The sequence below is a fragment of the Didymosphaeria variabile genome (assembly GCF_027946475.1).
Source record: "Didymosphaeria variabile strain IMI 356815 chromosome Unknown scaffold_1, whole genome shotgun sequence".
NCBI classification, from domain to species: domain Eukaryota; kingdom Fungi; phylum Ascomycota; class Dothideomycetes; order Pleosporales; family Didymosphaeriaceae; genus Didymosphaeria; species Didymosphaeria variabile.
The window spans coordinates 4,533,324-4,555,236 of NW_026611620.1; the positions used below are offsets into that span (position 1 = coordinate 4,533,324).

Consider the following 21,913-nt stretch of genomic DNA (forward strand, 5'->3'; position numbering starts at 1 on the left):
GCAGCGCATCCGGCCCGCATCTTCAGTGCCCTTCTAATCCTGTATTCTTCAGCCCTGTTGCGGATGGCTTTCCCAAAGCACATGTACAATTGCCGGATCCACTCGTACAAGACCCGGGTCAGAAGGTTCGAAACCCAAGATATTCCGGAGCGTGGCGGGCGCCATCACGCGAGGATATTAACGCGCCCAATCCAGGATCAAATGTCAGGCATGGTTGATACCCCGGACCCCACTAATTCACACGTTTTCACCTGTCGGCAATCTACCTGACATACCCGGTGACACTGGTAAGTTATGAAACAGGACCTTATTGGCGCAAGATTCCCCACTTCCCGCGCAGACGATCCGTTTTCCACCTAAAACAATATGAACGGAGGCAGTCCCCAACACAGAATAGTAGGGAGTGTTAAACATGTTTATAAGAGACCAAAAGAATCATTATGAGATGGGGCGTCGAGATCGCCATTCACACCTCCACGCTACCGCTGACATCGATCCACCATGCGCCTCACCTCCTTCCTCCCAGCGCTCTTCGCCGCCCCCGGTCTAGCGGCTCTCGCCTTCAAAGGTGTAGACTGGTCCTCTCTCCTCGTCGAAGAAAAGGCCGGCCGCACGTACAAAAACACTGCCGGTCAAGTGCAACCCCTTGAGACTATTCTAAAGAACTCTGGCGTCAACACTGTGAGGCAAAGGATCTGGGTCAATCCATCTGACGGCAACTACAACTTGGACTACAACATCAAGCTCGCCAAACGCGCACAAGCCGCCGGCCTGCAGATCTATCTCGACATCCATTACAGCGACACCTGGGCGGATCCCGCGCACCAGACGAAGCCCGCTGCTTGGGCTAGTCTGAGCACGGATGCGCTGGTCACGCAGGTCTGGAAGTATACGAGCGATGTGATGAACACCTTCCAATCGAATGGAATCAAGCTCGCCCTCGTCAGCATCGGTAATGAAATCACGCCCGGCCTGTTATGGAACACAGGCAAATTGAGCAACTCGGGTGGTCCGAAGCTTGTCTCGCAGCTGTTGAAGAGCGCAAGCAACGGTATCAAGGAGAGCAACATATCCCCCCAGCCCAAGATCTTAGTCCACCTCGACAACGGATGGAAGTCGGATACGCAGACGTGGTGGTATGTACCTCATCAACAAGACGTTGATATTTCAGACTAACATGCCAAAGGTACGACACCGTCCTCAACGCTGGCGGCGGTTTCTGGACCGACTCCTTCGACGTAATCGCCGTGTCCTACTACCCCTTCTACAACTCCGCGGCTACCCTCGCTTCCCTCTCGTCCTCCCTCAACACCATCTCCTCAAAGTGGAACAAAGAGGTCATGGTCGTGGAGACAAACTGGCCCACCAGCTGTCCCAAGCCTGCCTACGCGTTCCCCAGCGATGCGAAGAGCATCCCCTTCAGCAGCGCAGGACAGACATCCTGGATCAAGGAAGTCGCAAAGCGCGTGTCGGGCGTACCGGGCGCAAAAGGAACAGGGCTTTTCTACTGGGAGCCAGCTTGGATCGACAATGCTGGACTGGGCAGCTCTTGCAACTCGAACCTCATGGTGGATTCAAGCGGTAAGGCGCTGGATAGTTTGGCGGTCTTTGGCCAGATCTAGGTTATCAACAATACTTATCCAACGGATCAATAAGAGAACATTATTCCCCTTCGACTATCAAATTCTCAGACTTCAAAGAGTGCTGCGTGATGTTGGACGTGCCATTAAGGTTTCTGCATGCAGATCTCATTTCGCTATCAACCTACCTGTTCAAGCGATCCGCAACGAGAGAAGCGACGCGCGTCAAAACCACTTTCGTACCACCACCACCAACTTCGTCACTGTTCCCGTTGCCGACATGCCGTCTTCAGACAGACAGTACGGAATGGGCAAGAAAACCGATGAAAAATGTAGCCTGGTGTGGGTGACGTAGTTGCGGATTTTTTCCTAGGTTCTCTGCCACAACGACCGTAAGACAACTAAATGCAACACACGCAACAGCATACATATACCTTCAACCCCAGCGAGCGAGCTTCACAACAAATAAGAACCTTCTTCTACTTTCCTTGCAGACGACTCGAACTCACGCGCCTTCTATCTTTCATCCGATCTCAATACTCAAAAATCGCAAAAACTAAAGGCCAATTCGAAGTCCCGGCTCAAAGAACCCAATCATGAGTTTTTGTTTGATTTGTCGGAAGAAGCTGTAATTGTATGGTATATATAGGCACTAGAGTTGTATGGAGTGAGGGGTGAAGGCTTTGTGTTTCCAGGAGATATTGGCTGGTGAAGGGAAAAAGTGAAAGGTGAAAGGCGGCCAGTCTACTGAGCGACATAACGACGTACTAGGAAGGGACGCATGACCAAGTTTATCTCAGCAGTAAGTATTTCTCGAAGGCCACGTTTGCACATGTTCAGGTCGATCGTTATTGTATCAATTCATTATCTACCCTTCCATCTCTATCCATCACGACTCGTCCCCACCAAAAACCTTAAACGGATGCGCCTCCGTATTAAACACCCAAGCATTCTTCCCGTCCTTGCCCACCTGCCACTCCGCCTCGGGCGCATGAATCAGATAACTATACTTCAGCACCTCGGCGAACCAGAAGCTCTCTTGGAAATCCGTAAACCCTCCTCCACCCGCAACATTCACGTTGCTGATGCTGGAATAGCCCGATCCCACCCGCGTAGTCGCGTTGATGGCTGTGAACGCATCCCACGCCCACTCCTGGTACTTCTCGTCGCCCGTCGCGCGGTACGCGTAGTAGTACGACTCGATGACCTCGGGGCGTAGCTGGTAGCCGCCGTCGCGGATGTAGAAGCCCGTCTTGTTGAAGAAGGCGGATTGGTTGGTGGGCACGCTGGCGTCGTCCCAGCCGAAGGTCTCCGGGCCGATGCGCGTGGCGGTCTGGATGTACGTCTCGTGGCAGCCGTTGACGAGCTCGAGGCCGAAGTCGATGTACTCCTGCTTGCCCATGACCTGTCCTCCGAGGATGAAGTTGCCGCCGTCGAAGCAGGCGAGGTGCTGCGAGATCTTGGTAATGTTTTGCCCGTTGTAGATGGCGAGCCAGGTGATGTCGGGGCGGGGCGTGGGGTGCGAGGCGAGGTGCGCGATTGAGGAGTCGACGGCGAGGACCCAGCGGTCGAGGTAGGTGCTGTACCGTGTAGGGTCGTAGACGTACATCTTGATGAGGTACTCATAGAAGGAGTCTGTGCCGCCGGTCCAACCACCGCTGGCATCTGTGAACTCGCCTGTCTTCGGGTCGATGCTTGAGCCTACTAGTCCCGGCCAGGGCTCGCTTGAGGCGGGCTTAGGATTGAGAAGGTATGATTCGCCTTTCTCGGCAAGCTCGCCGTAGGTCGTGTTGCCAGTGAGATCGGCGAGACGGACCCATTCCAAGACTAGAGTGCCGACGGTGGCAAGCCCGTTGTTGGATCCGTCGTTGCTGCGTGTACTGAAGTCGAGATTGTTGTACGGAACGCCCGAGGGGGTGTCGAAGGCGTAAGATAGTGCGTTGGCTAAGTTCTTGGACTGCTCGAGCAGGGCATCCACATTTGTCTTGTTATCGGCGAGATCGGCCAGAGGTCCACTCAAGAAGTCGTAGCCTGAGATCATTCCAGCCAGGTATCGAATTGTCGTCTCAAACAAGGAAACCTCTGACGGGGTTTCATAATAGTCGATAGTCGGGATATAGTCAATGATCTGATTGACGATGTCCTTCTGCTGCATGACCAAAGCTGTACTCAACGCATCCACAGCGGATGCTCCCCATTGGTTTCTGCGAAAGTAAATCAACAAAGTAAGCTACAGTGCACATGGGAATGATCGTACCGTGAGTTACTGAACCCGTTCGTAACTGGCTTGAGCTCGTCATTTGGGAATGCATATTGGTAGTACCTTCTCATAGATTAGCTTTTACTGCATGGCAGATGCTCTATGTTGCACATACCCTTCCCAAGCGGTTCTGAAGGTGTCGACAACACCTTGTGCTCGTTCATCCGCAGGCGGCAGGTCCTGTCTCTTCACGTATGGCTTTGTCTGCCTGGGGAGGGCAGAGGCACCAGACAACAGCACTGCTACCGCGACTGCACGCTTGATTACTGCCATCGTGATTGCTCCTGTGCAGTTTTTGAGGCAATTCCAATGAAGGACCGCGGTGGGTGTCGCGACAGTTTGCGAAAGCGCCCATATATACGTCCTGTACAGCCTCTATGTGCAGGCATCATTGTTCAGGTTGTCGGCAGACAAGCAGGGATGTACTCCCATCTGACACTAAAGATGCATGCATCCGAAATGCGGGCTTAAGACCCACCCAGGTTCTGCCTGTCCCCGTACTTTTACTGTTCTCGTGGCTAAACAAGCTTCGCGCCACCTCCGGGAGGGGCGTCAGATTGGTGCGGGCGGTTTGCTTGGGCAGGACCAAGATAGCTGTGGGATGATAGCGCGTCGCGAGAGCACCTAACGGCGTCACATCTTTGGAAGGTGTGAACCTGAGGTTACCGGGCGCCTAAGAATCAGGACGGGGCTCTGCGCGCTATCGAAAGTGTCGATCTTAGAGCTGCCCCCTTGGTCGTCAGCAGACAGGGTGGAGCGCTGGCGCAAAGCCTTGGAGCATGCTGTCTGGCGTCATTAGGCAAGCTAAGGCCGGGGTATCTCTGGGGAGCAATGTCCGGTGACGGAGGACGGAAGCGTTGTCGAAAGAAGAAGCTGATTTGGGGTCCGATTTCACATGTAAGGGATTGAATTAGTGCTGTAGAGATCAAATGCGCCTTTTGGGGGAGGCTTATCTTGTCCTGTTCGAGGAGGGGTGGTTCCTGGATGCTGCGTTAGCCGCCAATGGAATGCGGGGGATCCGATCCGCCCCCAGGACCCATGCTGGGCCACAGCCATCCGCGGAGGCACTATTTATACGTCAAAGCAAGCAGTCGACAAATGAAATAAGTAGGATTCATGGAGCTGCATGTTAAGATGGGAGGATACCTAATGCCAAGCTGTAGATCGCCTGGAGTTTGGATCCCGCAGATAATTATCCAGTTCGTGGGCTCAAGTCTCACGAATCGCTGCTATGTCCTGCCCTGTCAAGCAAAGTCTCCCACGCCAGCACCCGGTGACAAAATGTATGCCAAAAGCACATGTCGTAAAACGCGAGATTTCGCACACAAGTGAACACACATTGAAGCACAAGGTCACTCTAGATGCACCCGTGTCTCACAAGACTAGTGGCTGGCCCGTTGACTGAGACATTTCGCCAAGCCACGCGATGAGTGCACGAGCGCCATGCACCTTCGTCATCGACGACCATAATCCTTCTCAGGGTTGAGCATACCGACTTAACTGCAGCCTCCCTGAGTTCCACATAGGATGATATGTCCCCCAAGTAATACTCTGGGTTTTCCTTTTCACTGTGCGACTTCGCGTACAAGCCGTGTAGAATCGAAGTCCGGTCAAGATGGTCATGTCTGTCGAGTGGAAAACCGAGGTGTCGAGGTTTGTAGACAGGATCAAGCCGTTCAAAAATCACTTGGTGTGGAACAGCGTAAGATTTGCTGGGGTATCAAGCAAAAAAGAATTCTTCATCACTCCCTTCTTCGTCTTCATCCTTCGTCGCGACATCGGTGCTCTTGGATTTCGCGACCTTCTCCTTCTTGTCCTTTTTCCCGTCCTTGCTCGTCTCCTTGGCCTTGCTGCTCTCCGGCGCTCCTGGTATAGTAACTCCCTCCCTGCTCTCCCGAAGCTCTTCAAGGGTCTGCTCTTCCATGGCTTTCTCCACAGTCTTCCACATATCCACATCGCCTTTTGGACCATCTGTTGGTGGTGTAGTATCACCGGACTTGCCATCCTCTTTCTGCCCCTTCGGATACAGCGAAACGTACGTCTTCAAAAGCGGATAATAGAGGGTGTAGTTGAGATCAACCTCCGCATTATGTATGCTGCGCATCTTTTCGGCCTTTTCTGATTCGTTTGCGAGAGTAGCTAGCTGTTTGTGAAGGCGCTTCACGGTTCTCGTAGCCTTTTGCCGTTCTGAACATGGTTAGCGATGGTAAGATTGTTTTGAGAGTAGTTTTACTCACCGAAGAATCTGACCATGTGATATTTCCCGATTATGTCATTTCTGAACTTTGCCTCTCGCTTCGCTGTTTCCTTCTCTTCTAGCTCATGCTTGCATGATTCGAGTTCTCGCTCGCGCTCGATGCGGATGCCCTGAGGCATGCGATTCGTCGGGTCGTTGTCGGTGTGCGCTAGCAATCGCCTGATATTGCGTATTCTGCTCTTGAGTGCATTTATCGACTTCTGGGCTTCTTCCTCCTCCGCTGATTTTGAGGGGCCTGAGCGCGCGTGCGGAGGTTTCGAGCCTGGATTTCTGTTCGGTCTCGGTCGGGTTGAGAATTGTTTATGCAGCTTGTGCCTTCGTCCGTGATCACCGGAATCGGCGTCGTCGGCACGCTTCCGCTTCATGTATCCGGTAGACATGGTGACTGTGGTGTTTCCAAAATTGGAGAGCTCGAATTGTCGCTCGTACTTACCAAAAGTTTCGGTGGGGCGGCAGAATCCTTGACCGCTGTTGTTTAGCGCCTTGGCACGAGACCTCGGTCACGAGCGTTCACCCTCGCATGGGCACTTACAACATTAAGCTTGCATATTCAAGTCTCTGCGGATCAATCACCAGCATGAAGAGCGGATTCCCTGTCTACTTGATCAACGTCTAATGTCTTATCCATAGACTTTAGGCTCGCTCTACCTCGTTTCATTGTCCGGCCCTGGAACCAGTAGCATGGAAGCTGCTATTAGATGGTCTCCACATGCGACTCAGCATTCGCCGCGCTTCCTGATCATCGATGTCGCGACAAACCGTCTGCGACTGTGCCAGGTTGAGAAGTATGAAAAGAACAAAGTGAAGTACAAGCAGCTCTGTCTTCGCGACAAGCTACCCAACTACACGGCCTTCGATTGGTCCAAGCGGGATGAGGCTTTTGTAGGCATTGGTTCCGCGTCGGGAGAAGCAACAATCGTACAGATCGATCCAGACCGCCCGCAGGGAGATTTCATACATTCGTTTCCTATACGGCATCAACGAAAGTGCAACTCGATCGCTTTCAGCGCCAAGAACTACGTGGCTACCGGACTTGACAGAGTGCGGAACGACGTGTGCCTTAACATCTATGATCTCAATAACCCTAATGCCACATCCACTTCGGAGCCCTACAAGAAGTTAGCGAGCTCGGAGGCCATTTCCAGTATCAAGTTTTTTTCAAATCAGCCGGATACCCTTGTAACCGGTGTCTCTAGGCAATGTATTCGCATCTACGATCTTCGAGGTGAGCTTTCGTTGTGGTAACTCTTCATAATTTTAACGTGGCCCAGATTCTTCATCCTCGGGTGTTGCTCAGTACCCCACTCGACAGGTGCACAACATTGCTATCGACCCCTTAGACGAGAATTACTTCGTCTCCGCTGGTACCACCGGTGACCCCACTGTCACTGTCTGGGATCAGCGCTATGTTAAGCAAAGAAGCAACGATGACGGAGCGGTGCTCGACTTTCGACCCATAGTCGACAACAGTCACTCTGCTACCATATGGAGCTTGCGATATTCCGGTACAAAGAAAGGAACATTTGGTGTCTTGGCGAACTCGGGCGAATTCAAGATCATCGAGCTCGCGCAGCATTTGCATCGCCCGGAACCTGACCAATCGCTGAAAGCTGGACCACATACCCAAGCTTGGGACTCGCAGCATTACACAAAGGTATCGCATAATCTGCGATATCCATCCTATGACGACCGGAGCGGCAAGCAAGACCAGAGTCGGGTCGTAGCATACGACTTCATAAGTCCTGGAAATCCATTTAGTGGACCCGCGGCACTAGCATTCCACCCGAACAGGGACATTTCAGTCTTGAGAGTACCTCCTCCAGCTCCTCGAATCAGCATGACTGCGCTGGAAGAAATATACAGAAATCGCACGCCTATTGCCAAGCCCAGTCGAAGAGAGGGCACCGTTGCAGATGATCTGATCGAGCTGCAGAACCAAGCACTGAGCAATAAACTCGAAATCAGTCCAGATCCGAGAGACACCCTTACCGGAAGGCTAGATAGACTCAATGTCGAAACCTCACATCGGAGCATACCGCTTGAATCGGCATCTCATTCGAGCCATCAGATTCACCAAGACCTACTCACTCTTGCATACCCCGCAGTAAAGCTACCCCTTGATGATCTTCTCAAAAGTATGCAGACTCAAAAGCGTCGTTGTCAGGAAGGGTACAACCTCGAATGCCGCAAGAACAAAGATGTCGTATCAAACGACCCCTGGCTCGTAGATGCATGGAATCTAGTCGAGCGAATGGAAATACACGCTTCTAATGATGGTATGGCTGCCAAAGAGGGTCTCGATTTGGCATATTTGGGTGTCACCGATATCTGGGCCAATGAGCTCACGATGTACGATCAACGGCAGGTCGATCCTGATGCCAAAACCTCCGAGAAAGTCTTCACAGACACTGTAACAGAGATATGCGAGAAGAAAGAGTTCCCGCCTTTCATTGGTGTTGCCACTGATCGTCCAGATAATCGTCAACTCTGTCTTTCTCTCTGCGGATGGAATCTCTCGAAGAAGGGTCTACGCGAGCGCTGTGGCTTACTGGTAGATGAAGGACAATACTATAAAGCTATCGTGCTCGCCGTATTCCAGGGCTACAAAGATGTTGCACTCGACATCCTCAAGGAGACCATACGAGCGAAGCAGATCGAGAACGTTGGCCTCGGTGCAGTCATTGCATGCAACTCGGTCAACGAAGACCAGCGGCATCTTTGCTCCTGGATGGCTGACATGACCGACGAACCCTACCTCAAAGGTCTTCTCGCATATTTCATAAGCGGTGACTGGACCACTGTTGTCGAAATGCAACAGCTCTCACTACCAGACCGTGTCGGTGTAGCTCTCAAATACCTCCCCGACGATAAACTCACCCACTTTCTCAAGCTCTGTACCCAAGAAACAGTCGCATACGGCAACATTGAAGGCCTACTCCTCACAGGTCTCACGAATCGCGCAATGGATCTCTTCGAGCACTACATTGCCAAGTTCGGCGATCTTCAATCCGCTGTCCTGCTCCTCTCCCGAGCATGTCCGCTATATATACAAGACCCGCGCTTCTCTCTTTGGAAAGAGATCTATCTCAATCAGATGCAGGTCTGGCGCAGCTTCCTCGAAAGAACACGCTATATCAAAGAACATAATTTGAAGAGTGTCTCGCGAGACGGTCTCGCAACTACGAAGCCTTCATCTCCCTCCGTCTCCCTACGCTGCCATAATTGCCAGCAAAACCTCGCCCTCCGTCGCGACCCGAAGAGCTCCCGCTCCTACCTTATGCCAACGACACCCTCCCATCACCACCAACCCTCCACATCGCGCCCGCTCCGCCCGCCAAAACCCAAAGGCAGCACGACCTCGCCCTCGCTCGCCTGTCCGAACTGCAACGCGCAGATGCCGCGCTGCGGGCTGTGCATGATGTGGCTGGGCAGTCCCGATCCGAGCAAATTGGGCGCAGCGCAGACGCTGAAAGAGGAGGATCTAGAAGCCAGACTGATGGTGTTTTGTATGAGTTGCACGCATGGGTTCCATGGGCATCATGCGAGAGATTGGTTTGCGAGGCATGCGATGTGTCCGGTTCCGGATTGTCAGTGCATGTGTGGGTTGCTGAAATAGCAGCAGAACGTTCAGCAGGGTGGTTTCAGCGATTGTGGGAACTCTTTAATTATAATTCATAACAGTTGTCTTGACAATCGCAAGTTTAATGATCGAGTTTGCAGTTCATCTTCGTTCTTTCCTTTCACCCGGTACCTTCAATCTCGACCTTCGTTATTCAAGCACACACTCTCCACACACACACTTCTTTCCCTTTCCCTCCACTCCTCCACCGCCACTCATACCTACATGGCCTCCCCGATCACATTACCTCCGCCGAATCATACGAACTGCGACGGTGCCCCCAAACGTCCGCGTGTATTCCGTATCCCACTCAGACGTCGAAGCAGGCGGCCCCTCAATACATTGACCACCCCAAGGGTCAGTAGGCTCAGCCGGCGGAATGGTAGTAGGAGTGCACCGCGAGGAGGGAAGGCAGGGGTGTCATCTCCCATCACTATTTCAACCACGTCATTCTCGAACCAAGAAAGATGGAAAGGTAGTCACTGCATACCACAAGGCGTAACTGGCAGTGGCGTGGGATTGTCCTTGCACAGGCCGCCCCAGGGGTCGGTGGTTGCTGTGGGTGGGATCGTTGTAGGGGTACAGAACCAGCCGGAGGGGCAGGGGGAGTCGTCGCTTACGGTGCAGGGGATTGTGTAGCGGGGAGGCGGGATGGAAGGTGTTGTGGGGTGGGGAGCGGGTTATGGAGGGGCGGTGGTGGTATTTGGCGAGGGCGAGGGGATAGAATATATGAGGACGGGGAGGAGACGCATTGTGGATGGGTGGTGACTACTAGAGAGATGCTGGACGATCAGTAGGTGGAGTGGCAGTTAGGGGGGAAGAGAGGATGAATATATACATCTGACACCGAGTACAGAATCTCATTCGTGAGTTGAACTCCGTTCCATGATACCCACCAATCTGTACAGTTTGCGACACTCTGCAAGCCATGATTGACAATAATCCATGCTCCCATTTCATTCGCTTAGGACACGAGCTCTCGACGGAGTGTCTTTGCATCAGCGAATCGCAAACCAAGTATGGAAGGAACAACTCCTTTCGTCAGCTATTATTCCATGTGAGTCGAATTGGATTGTACTAAATGCTTCCATAGCTCGAGTGTCCTGTTTGTTTGAGGTTTCAGTGTCGCTCAAGCTGATTTATATACGAAGCTATAAATAACACCGATACGAAGAAGTATCCCTATCAACCTCATCGCGCGCAAATGTGCACAACCAACAGAACCGGATATGTCGTCCGTCAACGGTTGATTAGTGTGCCCATGTCTGACTTTCCACCTTTCTGTAGTGGTCATGAAGGACAGCTGAGAGGTCAGATTGCAGTTCTGTATGAAACACTATAGGTGCAGCGAGACAATTATTTGTTACTCCAAAGAGCGTGGGAACTGTAAGAAATCTTCAATGCCTTGACTTATCGTGGTTCGTGAACGTCACGATCATGAGTACTCCACGCGAATGGTATTGAGACTGAGGAGGCGAACGATGACTTGTACACTTGACACTGACTTTTAATTCATACTTCCCGTACGTTAGAAATGTATCACCTATAAGAAATTGTACGATTGTGCCGCAATGGTGCTCAGCGACGGTGGTGCTACAGGTATGGGAGGTGATGACCAGTACGGATTACTGAGGTACATAGGAGACCACACGTCGGATACATCTCTGTAGAAACTAAAAAACATGTAGATGTGTCAGAGATCGCAAACCTGCTGTCCCTACGATTGCCGTTTCCGTGTCGTGATGGAGGCTGTCCGTGCGTTATGGTGTTTCAAAGGAGGCACGGCGGCCTGACTCGTACAACAGCGGCTGACTAAGTGACGCGAGTCGACGTCAGGCTGCGCTGCCTCTCCACCACACCGCTTGAGGACTTTCAATGCGGCCCACAACCGCCTGACCAATCTGTTCGCAGGCACTAGCAGCTTCTTAGCCACGCTTACGTCGTTAGAGGGGCCTTGTTCATTCTATGCTGGCCTGCTACGCCTCTACACATTCACCGTGGCGTCGTTTTCAGATCGGTTTGAAGACTTGAAGAAGTCTTTCAATTTTCTTCTGCACCACCCAAACCTTGGCACGACCGCCGCGCCCTCTCCGCAACAGCCGCAGCTCACGGACACTTTGTCCCGCATATCATACCTTATCCGTGAAGGCAGCCTCGACGACGTGATCGACTTTGTCACGAGCCCCCGCTTTGACGACCCCGCATACCTTACCCTCCTCACAATCGTCCTCGCTACTGTTTTTCTGACGATGTCGTGGTTCTCTCGTGGTACTGGCGGCAGCGGCTGGGGCGGTCGCTTTTCACCTTTCGGGCGCAGTCATACCAACACTGGAGAGGTATCCGATTCCGACTACTCATATATCACCTCCGCCGATCTGAAGAAAGAAGAGGGCCGCAATCGTAGCTCGTCGCGGCCCGAGGTCGTCGACTGGGACGACCAGGATCCGCAGCGCCAGACCGACGTTCTCGTCTTCAAGAAAGACGGCACAAAGTACCCTACACACTTCCCCGCGCAGAGCATACGGGATGGCGATCTGAGGGTCAGCACTATACGGCAGGCAGCTGCAAAGAAGCTGAATATCGACGATCCGCGTCGGATACGCCTATTCCACAAGGGCAAGAACCTGAAGCACGATGAGCGCACAGCGCGTGAGGAAGGTTTACGTGGTGATGGTAGTGGCAGCGAGATTCTTTGCTCGGTAGGCGAGACGGCCACGGGCAGCTTAGCACCTGGCGCAGAAGGTGGGGCACCACGAGCCTGGAGCGACGGCGAAGATGAGGGAGATGACACGGAGAGCGGTGTAGACTCTGGCGTCAACACGCCTGGTAAAAAGAAGAACAGGAAACGTGGTGGGAAGAAGAGCAAGAAGAAGAATGCTCCTACATCGGGCACCAGCACACCTGGGATGGGCTACACGAACGCCGGACCGTCTGGCGCAGAGTACCTCCCCATCCCTTCTCACGTCCCGGGTCCCCGCCCGACATCGAAATCGGCACCTGTCTCTGGTGCCGCAACACCTCAGTCTCCGCTGGGCAAGCTCGATGCGCTAGCGTCCAAGTTCCACACCGAGTACGTCCCGCTGTGTGTCAAATACATGCAGAACCCACCCGAAGAGAAGGCTAAAAGGGAATTTGAGTACAAGAAGCTGTCTGAGACGATCATGACTCAAATCCTGCTGAAGCTAGATGGCGTTGAGGTCGAGGGCGACCAAGATGCTAGGATGAGGCGGAAAGAGCTCGTGAAAGAGGTGCAAGGCATGCTCAATACGTTAGATGGAACGAAGGAGGGAAAGTGACTTCCTCGTTTATGAGGAATTGTTCACCATGAGCTAATATTAGCGGGCGTTGGATCTAGATCACGAACTGCGTTACGGTGTTGAGTAGCGATCCGTCCATGTACGTTAGTTTGTAGCTTCATCCTTGATGACAAGCGGACGATGATGAACGATAGACCGCCCTCATTTTTGCTGGGACGACTATATGTCTGATACCAATTCTGTGGCAATACTTCATCCTAAGCTTCGCCGATACTTCATGTGCTGCGTTCACTAGGCAAAGACACTGTCTGCACCGTCCATCTTCTCTTGCTAACGATGAAGACATCAACATCCATTTATCACAAGCGGAAAAAATGGCGTGGCAAGACCTCGCGACGATAAATGGCCGGTAGTTCCCAAATTGGCAGGCGTCATTGCACAGCGTACCATGCATGCGAGTAACAGGGATTTGATAGTTCCATAATATCCCCGCCTTCAGTACCCATGCCACACAGCATTGAAAGCGACACAACCTCATGATGCGATCAATCGCCTACCTACTGATTATAGCACTGCCAATCGTGCTCGGCCAATCCGTCATCCCACCCAGCACCTGGAACTACACCTACCCATGGCCTGTCAAGTACCACACCCTGACCTCTCAGCGCCTCAACCTCTCAATGGCATACATGGACGTCCACCCAAATGTGACTGAGGCGAGAGACACCATTGTCCTCCTCCACGGCAAAAACTTCTGCGGCGCAACATGGGAAGACACAGCGCGCCGGCTCCTCGCGCACAACTACCGCGTCATCATCCCCGACCAAATCGGCTTCTGCAAGTCCTCCAAACCCCCGAGCTACCAGTTCTCGCTGCAACAGCTAGCGTTCAACACCAACGTCTTGCTCCAAAGTCTAAATGTGAGTGAGGCCAAGATCCTGGGACACAGCATGGGCGGCATGTTAGCCACACGATTCGCGCTCATGTATCCCTCCCTCACCACCCACCTCATCCTGACAAACCCTATCGGGCTGGAAGACTGGAAAGCGCTGGGCGTGCCGTGGCGCGCGATCGATTTGTTGTATGCGGACGAGTTGAAGTCGAATTATACGACTGTGAGGAGTTACCAGCAGGCAACCTACTACGTCAATACGTGGAAGCCGGAGTACGATGTTTGGGTTAACATGCTCGTCGAACTGTATCGTCTTCCGGGTGAAGGCGAGGCATTCGCGTACGATATGGCACTTACTACGGACGCAGTCCTTACTCAGCCTGTGGTCTATGAGTTTGGGCTGGTTAAGGCACCGACGTTGTTGTTGATTGGTACTAAGGATAATACCGCTATAGGTGAGTTGCGAGCCTGCAAACTTTGAGAAGCTGTTAGACCAAGGGCAATGACTGATGCGAAGCAGGCAAAGCGTGGAGTCCGCCGGAGGTGCAGGCTAAGCTGGGGAACTACTCGGTTTTAGGGAAGGAAACCGCGGAGAAGATTCCAGGGGCGGAGTTGGTCGAGTTTGAAGGGCTGGGACATGCGCCGCAGATTCAAGATAGTGAGAGGTATCATGCAGCGCTTTTTGAGTGGTTGGGCAGGGTGGGCTGAGCAGGGACAAGAGTCTGAGCCAAAGTAGGCAAGAACATGGTAAACCCGAACTGCGTTAGTTCGTCAACAACTGCTAAATGTCTATGTGTCTATGCGTGCAGCCTCTTCTTCAAGGCCGAGTTCTATAAGCCTTTCGTCTCCTCCCACGTCCCTATCACCCAGTTCGCAACCTTCTCTGTGTCTTCCGATTGCACAGGGTAATGATGCCCCATGACAAACTCAAAGACTCCATTCTTCCCCTTCTCCACCTCATCCTTCGGCTCAGACTCAACCTCATACGCGCTCTCAATCAGCAGCTTCCCCGCCCATCGCCACTCATCCTGCTTCCCGAGCATATGTATCGCCGGAAGCGTAATCTTCGCCTCTAACATCTCCTTCTGTCTCGCCTCGTCCAACCCACACTTCTTCACAGCCTCAACAACCTCAACCGGCACCAACGGCGGCGGAAAACTCGAACAGACACTCACTCCAAATTTGAAATCGCACCACTCTAGACCCTCCGCCTTCCCTTCTTTCAGTAACTCCCTTCGGATCTGCGCTGCTTTTAAAAGACCCGCGACCACGCGCGTGCCCTGTGAGAAGCCGATAACGCCGACGACTTCGCTGCCTCTGGCCTTAGCGTTGGCAACGGCGGATTTGACGAGGGAGGAGACTTCTGGGAGCAGTTCAGTCGTGAGGGTGCTTAAATCGCGCATTTTGGCGGCGGAGAGGGCTTCGCTGGGGGGCACCCAGCGGTAGAAGGGGCCGCAGCCGTCGAAGAAGGGGAGGACGCCGGGGCCGGCGGCTGATTCTATGGGGCCTGTTTGCATGCTGTTAGTTGAGGTCTTTTTCTTTGACATGGGTGTGTGGCCAAGGAATACGAGGTAGATGGAGAAAACACGCCTAAGCTATGAATCCGTACACATGAACTGCATGGTATGGACCTGTGGCGGAGAAGAAAAAGAAGCATGATCACAAGGGACTTACCACACAGGGACTCTATCTCAAAATGAGATTTCAGGAACCGTGATATGCGAGCCAGCTGTACGGAATGGATTGTGTCGTTGCTGCCTGAGCCGTGAAAGGTGAGGATCGTAGGTTTCGCCATTTTCGCAAAATGGTGGTTCAGCTCCTATTGTCTTCTGGTGGGTGATCTTTCGATCGAGGTATCGTTGGTGGGTGTTTGGAGATACGTCGTTACGATATGGTCGTAGACGGAAGCTTACGCCGACGAGTTCGGTTTTAAGCAGGCCTTTTACTCTACCACACTCCTTTTTCCTCCCACGCACGAGGAACACACTCGTACAAGCAGCTGCACTGCTCTTTCTGTACTGCAATTCTTTTTGGCGAAATTCTTATGCTTGCTTGGATGTCGTGCTCAGCTTTCGACTGCGGGGTACTCGACAAATTAGTCCAACTTTTTCGTGAATGTTCCTGGTGTCTCCACGTAGCGTCAGGTTACCAAGATCGTACGTACCTGCACGACAATGAGCTCTTCTCTCGTTTGTGAAGTGCAGGTGATGTTAGTATAGGTGTAGCTCGGAGCCATAGGATGATATCACACATCGGAGGCCGACACGATTGCCGAACCAGGATTAGGCGATAGGCCGGTAAGGCTCGTGTGGGGGCACGTTGTAGAGGTCCATTCTGCGCACATATTATCTGTGCGGCTCTGTATTGTGGACAGGAAAGACAGGTGAATCGTAAACATTCTGGGAGTGATGGAGAGCTGTCCTAATCGGGTAATATCGAGTTAGGTGTCGATTGCTGTGTGGTCACCTTCACTTTTGACCACGGGTGCACGGCCCCTACGCTGTGGCCCAAGCTCATAAAGCCACAACATTCACGACGTCATGTAAACAGAAGTTCAAGCTTTCCATGCATTGTTCTCATGAACAGAAAGCAGCCCGTGTATCATAATAATATACATCATGATAGTGCCTTTTCATCCGAACTCCAAAAGGCTTTCTACAACGCTGAGTGAACCCAACAGTCCATATATACACAATCGCGCGAAATGGCCTTCCACCTACTCCGGACTCTCCATATTCGCTAATCCGCTCCCCTCTCTGCGATGCCCCGTCTTCTTGGCCGAGTTGCTACGTCCGCTATCGTTGCTACTTCGGCTACCCGCCCTATTCCTCCCACCCTTTCCCTCCAACTCCTCCCTCACCCGCTTCAGCACCTCCATCCCCTTCTCACTCTTCCCTATGTTTGCCACTAACGCGGTGTTCTCCCTCTGCAACTCCCCAATCTGCTCCTTCAGCAAATTCAGCTCCTGTTCCGCCAACCCCGCCCGTTGCTTATACTTGTCGCGCTCTTGCTGCGCCTTGCGAAGAGCCTTCTTATCAGCTTCTTTCTGCTGGCGCGCGAGCAGCTTCTCGGTTTCGCGCTCGCGGCGTGCTTCGAGCTTTTGGACTTCCTTTCTGAATTTCTCTTCTTGTTTCTTCTTCTCTCGGTCGTGCTTTGAGTTGGCTTTTTCGAGCTCTTTCGCGGACTTGTTGGTTGACTGCTGGATGTCTTGATACTGCTTTTTGTGCGCGGCATCAAGCGCCTCTTTTAGTTTCGCACGCTTCTCTTCGATCTTCTGGAGTTCGCGGTTGTGTCGGTCCTGCGGCCTTGAGGATTTTGATGATTCGCCCGAGGTGAGGGGGATGGAGGTATCGGACATGGTGGACAGAGGCGAGGGGACGTGAATGCCTTCGGGGGCGGTATTGTACTGTTCTGCGGAAGCGAATGAGTCGAGACTTGAGGAGCTGCTCTCTGTGGAGCTTTGCGAGTCTGTTCTGTGGAGCGAGTTCACTGCTTGGGATATTGCTGGATCGGTCTGGTCGGATACAGTCAGGGGCTTTTCATGATGGCCGTCCAATTCGCGGTGCGAGGGGCGGCGTACGGACCCGGGGCGGTCTGCAATGCTTATCCCTACGCCGGCTAGTATGCCGTTGTTCTCTGCTATTGATAGCCGTGGCTGGAGATCGAAACTTGGCCTTGGATGTTCTTCAGAATCCTCTGCAACTGCCGTGGGTTGTTCGTCTTCTTCGCGAGAGGGGAAATCGTCGTGTGAGCATGCCCAGTCTAAGAACTTCGCGGCATCCTGGACAATACTCGCTGGCGTGCTTCGCTCGACCATGAACCGCGGTATTCCACCACCAGGATCACTTCGTGTAATCATTATCCACTCGACGGGATTCGTTTCTGGGTCGTCGTCGTCCGCATGATCTTTCCTGTCGATCTTCTCGCCTTTTGCGTCGGGTCCTCGTGATTCTGCAAAACTTATGGTGTGTTCTCTCTCTCTCGTTTTCTTGTGGTCTTGTTTGTGGAGGTCGGACGTTGAGGCGGATGCATGTCGCGAATGCGCGAGTGGGATTTCGCGGATTAGTTCAACGGACTCGTATTGTCCCCGTACCATGCCGTCCCGCGGAGGAGCATCTCTATGTGACACTGGTATCGAGACGACCATGTAATGCCGTGGCATGGCATCGCCAACTTTGGATGCGCTACTCAGGCAGTTGGGAGACGTGAGTAGAAGGGTCAAGAATTCGCGTGGAGCGGTAGGTCCAGGAAACTGTGCGGACAATTGGTACACCTCTAGCTTCCCAATGCCTTCAACATTGATGTCTTCCAAACGTTGATCTCCGCCAATGCCCCGCACATTGCCCTCTCCGGGTCCGCCTTGTACTTCCAGACTCGCGGGAAATTCGCGCATCATGGCCTTCCTCCACTTCGCAAAGCCGAGCCCCTCATGCACGCTGGTCCTCGCAAACCACGCGCCATGTCTATCGTGTCCTGCCATCTTGAACACACTAATGCCTGTTGCCGTCTCCTTCGCGCCTAGCTTTAGTGGTTTGCCCCATGCCTTATGCAGCGCTTCATGCTCTTTATGCGGTGGTCTCCGTGCCTTCGATACTGTAAGCTCTGCCGCGGACCTCGCGCAATTCGCGTCGTTACGGGAACGGTGCGACGACTCGTAGGGCGTGCCATTGGGGGGCGGCGGTACGGAATTTGCTATAAGTTCCGCTTTGGTGAAAATCTCTGGGAGGAAGGTTTTGAGGTCATTGACCGGTATGTCTGCGAAGTCTTTCGGACGCAGACACTCCAGCGCCTCGTGCAGCTCTTTCATGCTTGTTGTACGTAGACAAAGGTAAAGCCACAGGGTATGGAAAATCGCACAAGTGTGGCTGCGAGACGTTTCGAGGCTGTAGATCCACTTGTGAAGCTGGTGGTCTACGTGTTTTACGTAGATGGTGCGTTAAGTGTCGCTGCTAGATCTCCGACCTATCCGTGGGATGTCGGCGCCGGGGAGAATCGATGACATTGATCAAGCTCGCTCTGCGGGCCTTGAATCAAAGGGTGAGCGCGGAAAATGAGTAATCATTGAAGGGTATAAAGCGAAAGCAAGCACTACAGTTAAACGAACAAACGAGGCTCACGCGCGCACGCTCTACATGGCTGTTTCCTGTGTACTGCAAGCCCGAGACAGGACAGGGAACATGGGACGTCTGCGCTATGATGCCAAGCTTCTGGGGCAGAAAGGGCCAGAGCAGGGTCTCCCGCAACACCGATCCACGCCACTCGTCGGCCGATGCGAGTGAGCCGACCCGAGGCGGCCTGAGAGATGCTCCGTTGGGAATACTTTGCGGACGATAGGCGGCCGTAATCATCACACTCTCGGATCACGCACGTACATGCTCACGGACATAAGGCATTTTGACATTCGAACAATGCATACACAGAGCAAACTGTGAACAATCTATCTTGAGCTAAACCAACGAGAGGGGTATCAAGCCAAACGGCAGAGCAAATAGTAGTTACAGGGTCCTCGCAGCACTTCGTAGATGACAAAGGGTATTTCTGCTGACCAAAAGCTGGTTCACTGACGAAGGCCTTCTCCAGCCTATTACACGAGGACGTAAAGAGCACACATCTGTCAGAGTCAGCTTCGATCTGCATTATTTGCGGTCCGTCACTCACCATCGCAAGCCCGAGAATCATCGAGCACCAGAAAAGCACATTGTTAAGGAGGGTGCGGCCCTTCACCCACTTGGATCGCTGCACCAGTACAATTGGCATTTGCAGCATCATCGCGATGAACCCATAGCCACGGAATTTCCGGGTGATGCAGCCCATAACTAGTTCATGAGCGAGCGCGCTGATGAAGAAGGTTATCGTCGTCGCTAGCGGTCGCGACATATGACCACGCGACGCCGAATAGACGTGTCGCCGGAAGAAGTGATGCACTGGTTTATTCCACTCGCGTGAGAACTCTAACCAGTCGCAACTGTTCCACCAGTCTGCGAAGAACTGACGATCGGCGAATCCTGCGAGGCTCAGTATAATGATCCAGGATTTGATCTTGTCACTTACGCGTGATCTCTGCGAAGGCGCCCAGTATGTACTCAAAGATGACGAGGAATACGAGAAGGAATGCGACCATGAATGGGAATAGCAGGCGCCCTATCGTTTCCGAGAGAATCAAAGCAAACTCCAAAGCGCTATTTGATGCTTGCAGCTCGATTGCAGATTCGTCCAGGACTGGTAAAATGAACTCTTCGGTGGTGACGGTAAGGAGGAAGATGCATCCGAACACGGCCAAAGTCTTGTAAAAGACCTCCGACCAGCGAATAGACTGTACTCGAGGATACTCCAATTCATAACACAAAGTAGGACAGAAAATGAAATCAGTGAAGTTCGCGACGGTGAGGTTTTGAGGATATGATACGTGCCCAAGAGGAGACGTCAGTTCAAGCGCAAGATCCTCACGCAAATGCGCCAACCGTTCCTTTTCCGAGTCCTCTTTGTGTTCGTCCGACGGTGATTGAGGTATCTCGTGAAGATGTGTGCGCGATCCAGGGTATCTGTATGCTGCAGCTTTGGAAACGTTGTCTGGGTTATCGAGATCGTAAAGGCGACGTCTAGTTTCGCTAAGATGGCCATTATAGAAGCTAGGTATGTTAGTTGAGATTGTGGCTTACTAAACGTGGGCAGCTTACGCATATGAGTGCATTTTCATGAAGATTGCAAGCAGATGCAGGGTGAAGAAGACCTGTGCAGTCCAGCTCCAATCTCGGATGAAAGGATAGGTACACCAGAATGCCAGCCAGAAGACCTGATATATGCTCTGTATGGCCATGCCTAACTTGCTCCAGCGGAAGATGCCATTGCTGCCCATGAAAAACTTATGCAGAGGCAGGGAGAGAGCGGTCGACCCCACCATGAGTCCGTCGCAGATGGCTAGCTCGAACACCTTCTCTCTGAACAGGTCCAATTGCCTGATGTTCAGGGGATAGCCAGTCTCCTTGTAGTTGCGCAGCATAGCTGTTATGACCATGATGGCTAGACCAATCCAAAACAGCACAAAGAAGCCGCGAAAGTCTCGGTAGTCGCTCGATGGATCGAAATGTGATACACGGTCGACATACTCGATGCTGGGAAAGATCCGCCGTCTTTGTTCCGCTCGAACCTGGCGACGCGCCGACGATGTAGCCTTGACTGACGGAGGAGCATTTTCGGGAATGGGTGTGGTTCGTCCACTGTTTCTGTCAGTACACAGATCCATTGCTTCTTCATAAAATTCTTTAGAGGTTTGTGTAGCTTGTCGACCCACCTTGATATCCCTGAGGCGTTGCCATTGATCTGGCCGTTGGTAGCTATCGCCTCATCGCTCAAACGTGGCCGTAGGAAGTCGATCCGTGTTGGTTTGCGCGCCCGTGGCTCATGTACATGCGCATGGCCATTTTGGGGCGTCGCGTCTATGGACGTAGATTCGGCCATCATGAAAGGAAAGAGGATGCGATCATATCATGCTGGAGGAGCGAGTGGGCCTCGGAAGTTGATATCTTATATATGGTGTCAGCCAGCCGTCAGTGTAGATCACTGCTCGGCTTCACGCCTGCGAATCCCGAGCGGGCGTGGTGCGTGTTTTGGTTGGGGACAAATTGCAGGGTTGTTCTTACAGAGGGTGGCTTCGCAGTCCGAAGAGGTAACGTGTACAAGACAGTCGGATCTAAATCAGTTCATCGACTGACTGTACTTTGCTGCGGGCGAATTGATGCGTAAACACAAAAGCAAGGTAAGCTAACACTCGGCGATGACGGAACGCTCGGAAAGAGGGCGGAAGCCATGTGCTACATTTACATCACCTGGCCCCGAGCAGCTAGCCTAGCCGTTTTCAGCTTAAGGGAAGTTGCAACGGCCCGACGATAGTCCGGGCTGCATTGCGGCTTCTGGTTTGGGAGCAGTGCTGGTGCTCCGAATATCAGCCACCATTGCAAAGCAGCCCGTAACCACGGATCTATCCCGTTCGTAAACCCACCCTGACGCTGGAGCAACCCCAGACCCGAGCTCCACCGCGCCGCAACTGT

The 21,913-nt window shown here is 52.7% G+C and overlaps 8 protein-coding genes across 8 annotated transcripts; 3 read left to right on the forward strand and 5 right to left on the reverse strand.

Moving 5' to 3' along the window:
- Positions 1-501: 501 nt before the first annotated feature.
- Positions 502-1,622, forward strand: N0V89_001466 (uncharacterized protein; the record flags this gene model as incomplete). The annotated part of the gene is made up of 2 exons (XM_056210277.1): positions 502-1,136; positions 1,187-1,622. 2 exons carry the CDS (start codon positions 502-504, stop codon positions 1,620-1,622), a joined length of 1,071 nt encoding a protein of 356 aa, XP_056077099.1.
- Positions 1,623-2,469: 847 nt separating this feature from the next.
- Positions 2,470-4,113, reverse strand: mns1B (Mannosyl-oligosaccharide alpha-1,2-mannosidase 1B; the record flags this gene model as incomplete). Its single annotated transcript, XM_056210278.1, has 3 exons — positions 2,470-3,784; positions 3,838-3,903; positions 3,956-4,113. The coding sequence occupies 3 exons, from the start codon at positions 4,111-4,113 to the stop codon at positions 2,470-2,472; spliced, it is 1,539 nt and encodes a 512-aa protein (XP_056077100.1).
- Positions 4,114-5,560: 1,447 nt separating this feature from the next.
- N0V89_001468 (uncharacterized protein) lies at positions 5,561-6,477 on the reverse strand (the record flags this gene model as incomplete). Its single annotated transcript, XM_056210279.1, has 2 exons — positions 5,561-6,027; positions 6,078-6,477. 2 exons carry the CDS (start codon positions 6,475-6,477, stop codon positions 5,561-5,563), a joined length of 867 nt encoding a protein of 288 aa, XP_056077101.1.
- A 301-nt stretch (positions 6,478-6,778) lies between these two features.
- Positions 6,779-13,012, forward strand: N0V89_001469 (uncharacterized protein; the record flags this gene model as incomplete). The annotated part of the gene is made up of 4 exons (XM_056210280.1): positions 6,779-7,322; positions 7,369-9,596; positions 10,573-10,582; positions 11,730-13,012. 4 exons carry the CDS (start codon positions 6,779-6,781, stop codon positions 13,010-13,012), a joined length of 4,065 nt encoding a protein of 1,354 aa, XP_056077102.1.
- Positions 13,013-13,509: 497 nt separating this feature from the next.
- N0V89_001470 (uncharacterized protein) lies at positions 13,510-14,573 on the forward strand (the record flags this gene model as incomplete). The annotated part of the gene is made up of 2 exons (XM_056210281.1): positions 13,510-14,320; positions 14,386-14,573. 2 exons carry the CDS (start codon positions 13,510-13,512, stop codon positions 14,571-14,573), a joined length of 999 nt encoding a protein of 332 aa, XP_056077103.1.
- Positions 14,574-14,695: 122 nt separating this feature from the next.
- On the reverse strand, positions 14,696-15,660 carry N0V89_001471 (uncharacterized protein; the record flags this gene model as incomplete). Its single annotated transcript, XM_056210282.1, has 2 exons — positions 14,696-15,460; positions 15,601-15,660. The coding sequence occupies 2 exons, from the start codon at positions 15,658-15,660 to the stop codon at positions 14,696-14,698; spliced, it is 825 nt and encodes a 274-aa protein (XP_056077104.1).
- Positions 15,661-16,581: 921 nt separating this feature from the next.
- N0V89_001472 (uncharacterized protein) lies at positions 16,582-18,672 on the reverse strand (the record flags this gene model as incomplete). Its single annotated transcript, XM_056210283.1, has 1 exon — positions 16,582-18,672. The coding sequence occupies one exon, from the start codon at positions 18,670-18,672 to the stop codon at positions 16,582-16,584; it is 2,091 nt and encodes a 696-aa protein (XP_056077105.1).
- Positions 18,673-19,449: 777 nt separating this feature from the next.
- Positions 19,450-21,323, reverse strand: ARE2 (Sterol O-acyltransferase 2 (Sterol-ester synthase 2); the record flags this gene model as incomplete). Its single annotated transcript, XM_056210284.1, has 5 exons — positions 19,450-19,476; positions 19,524-19,870; positions 19,917-20,494; positions 20,543-21,082; positions 21,157-21,323. The coding sequence occupies 5 exons, from the start codon at positions 21,321-21,323 to the stop codon at positions 19,450-19,452; spliced, it is 1,659 nt and encodes a 552-aa protein (XP_056077106.1).
- Positions 21,324-21,913: the final 590 nt, after the last annotated feature.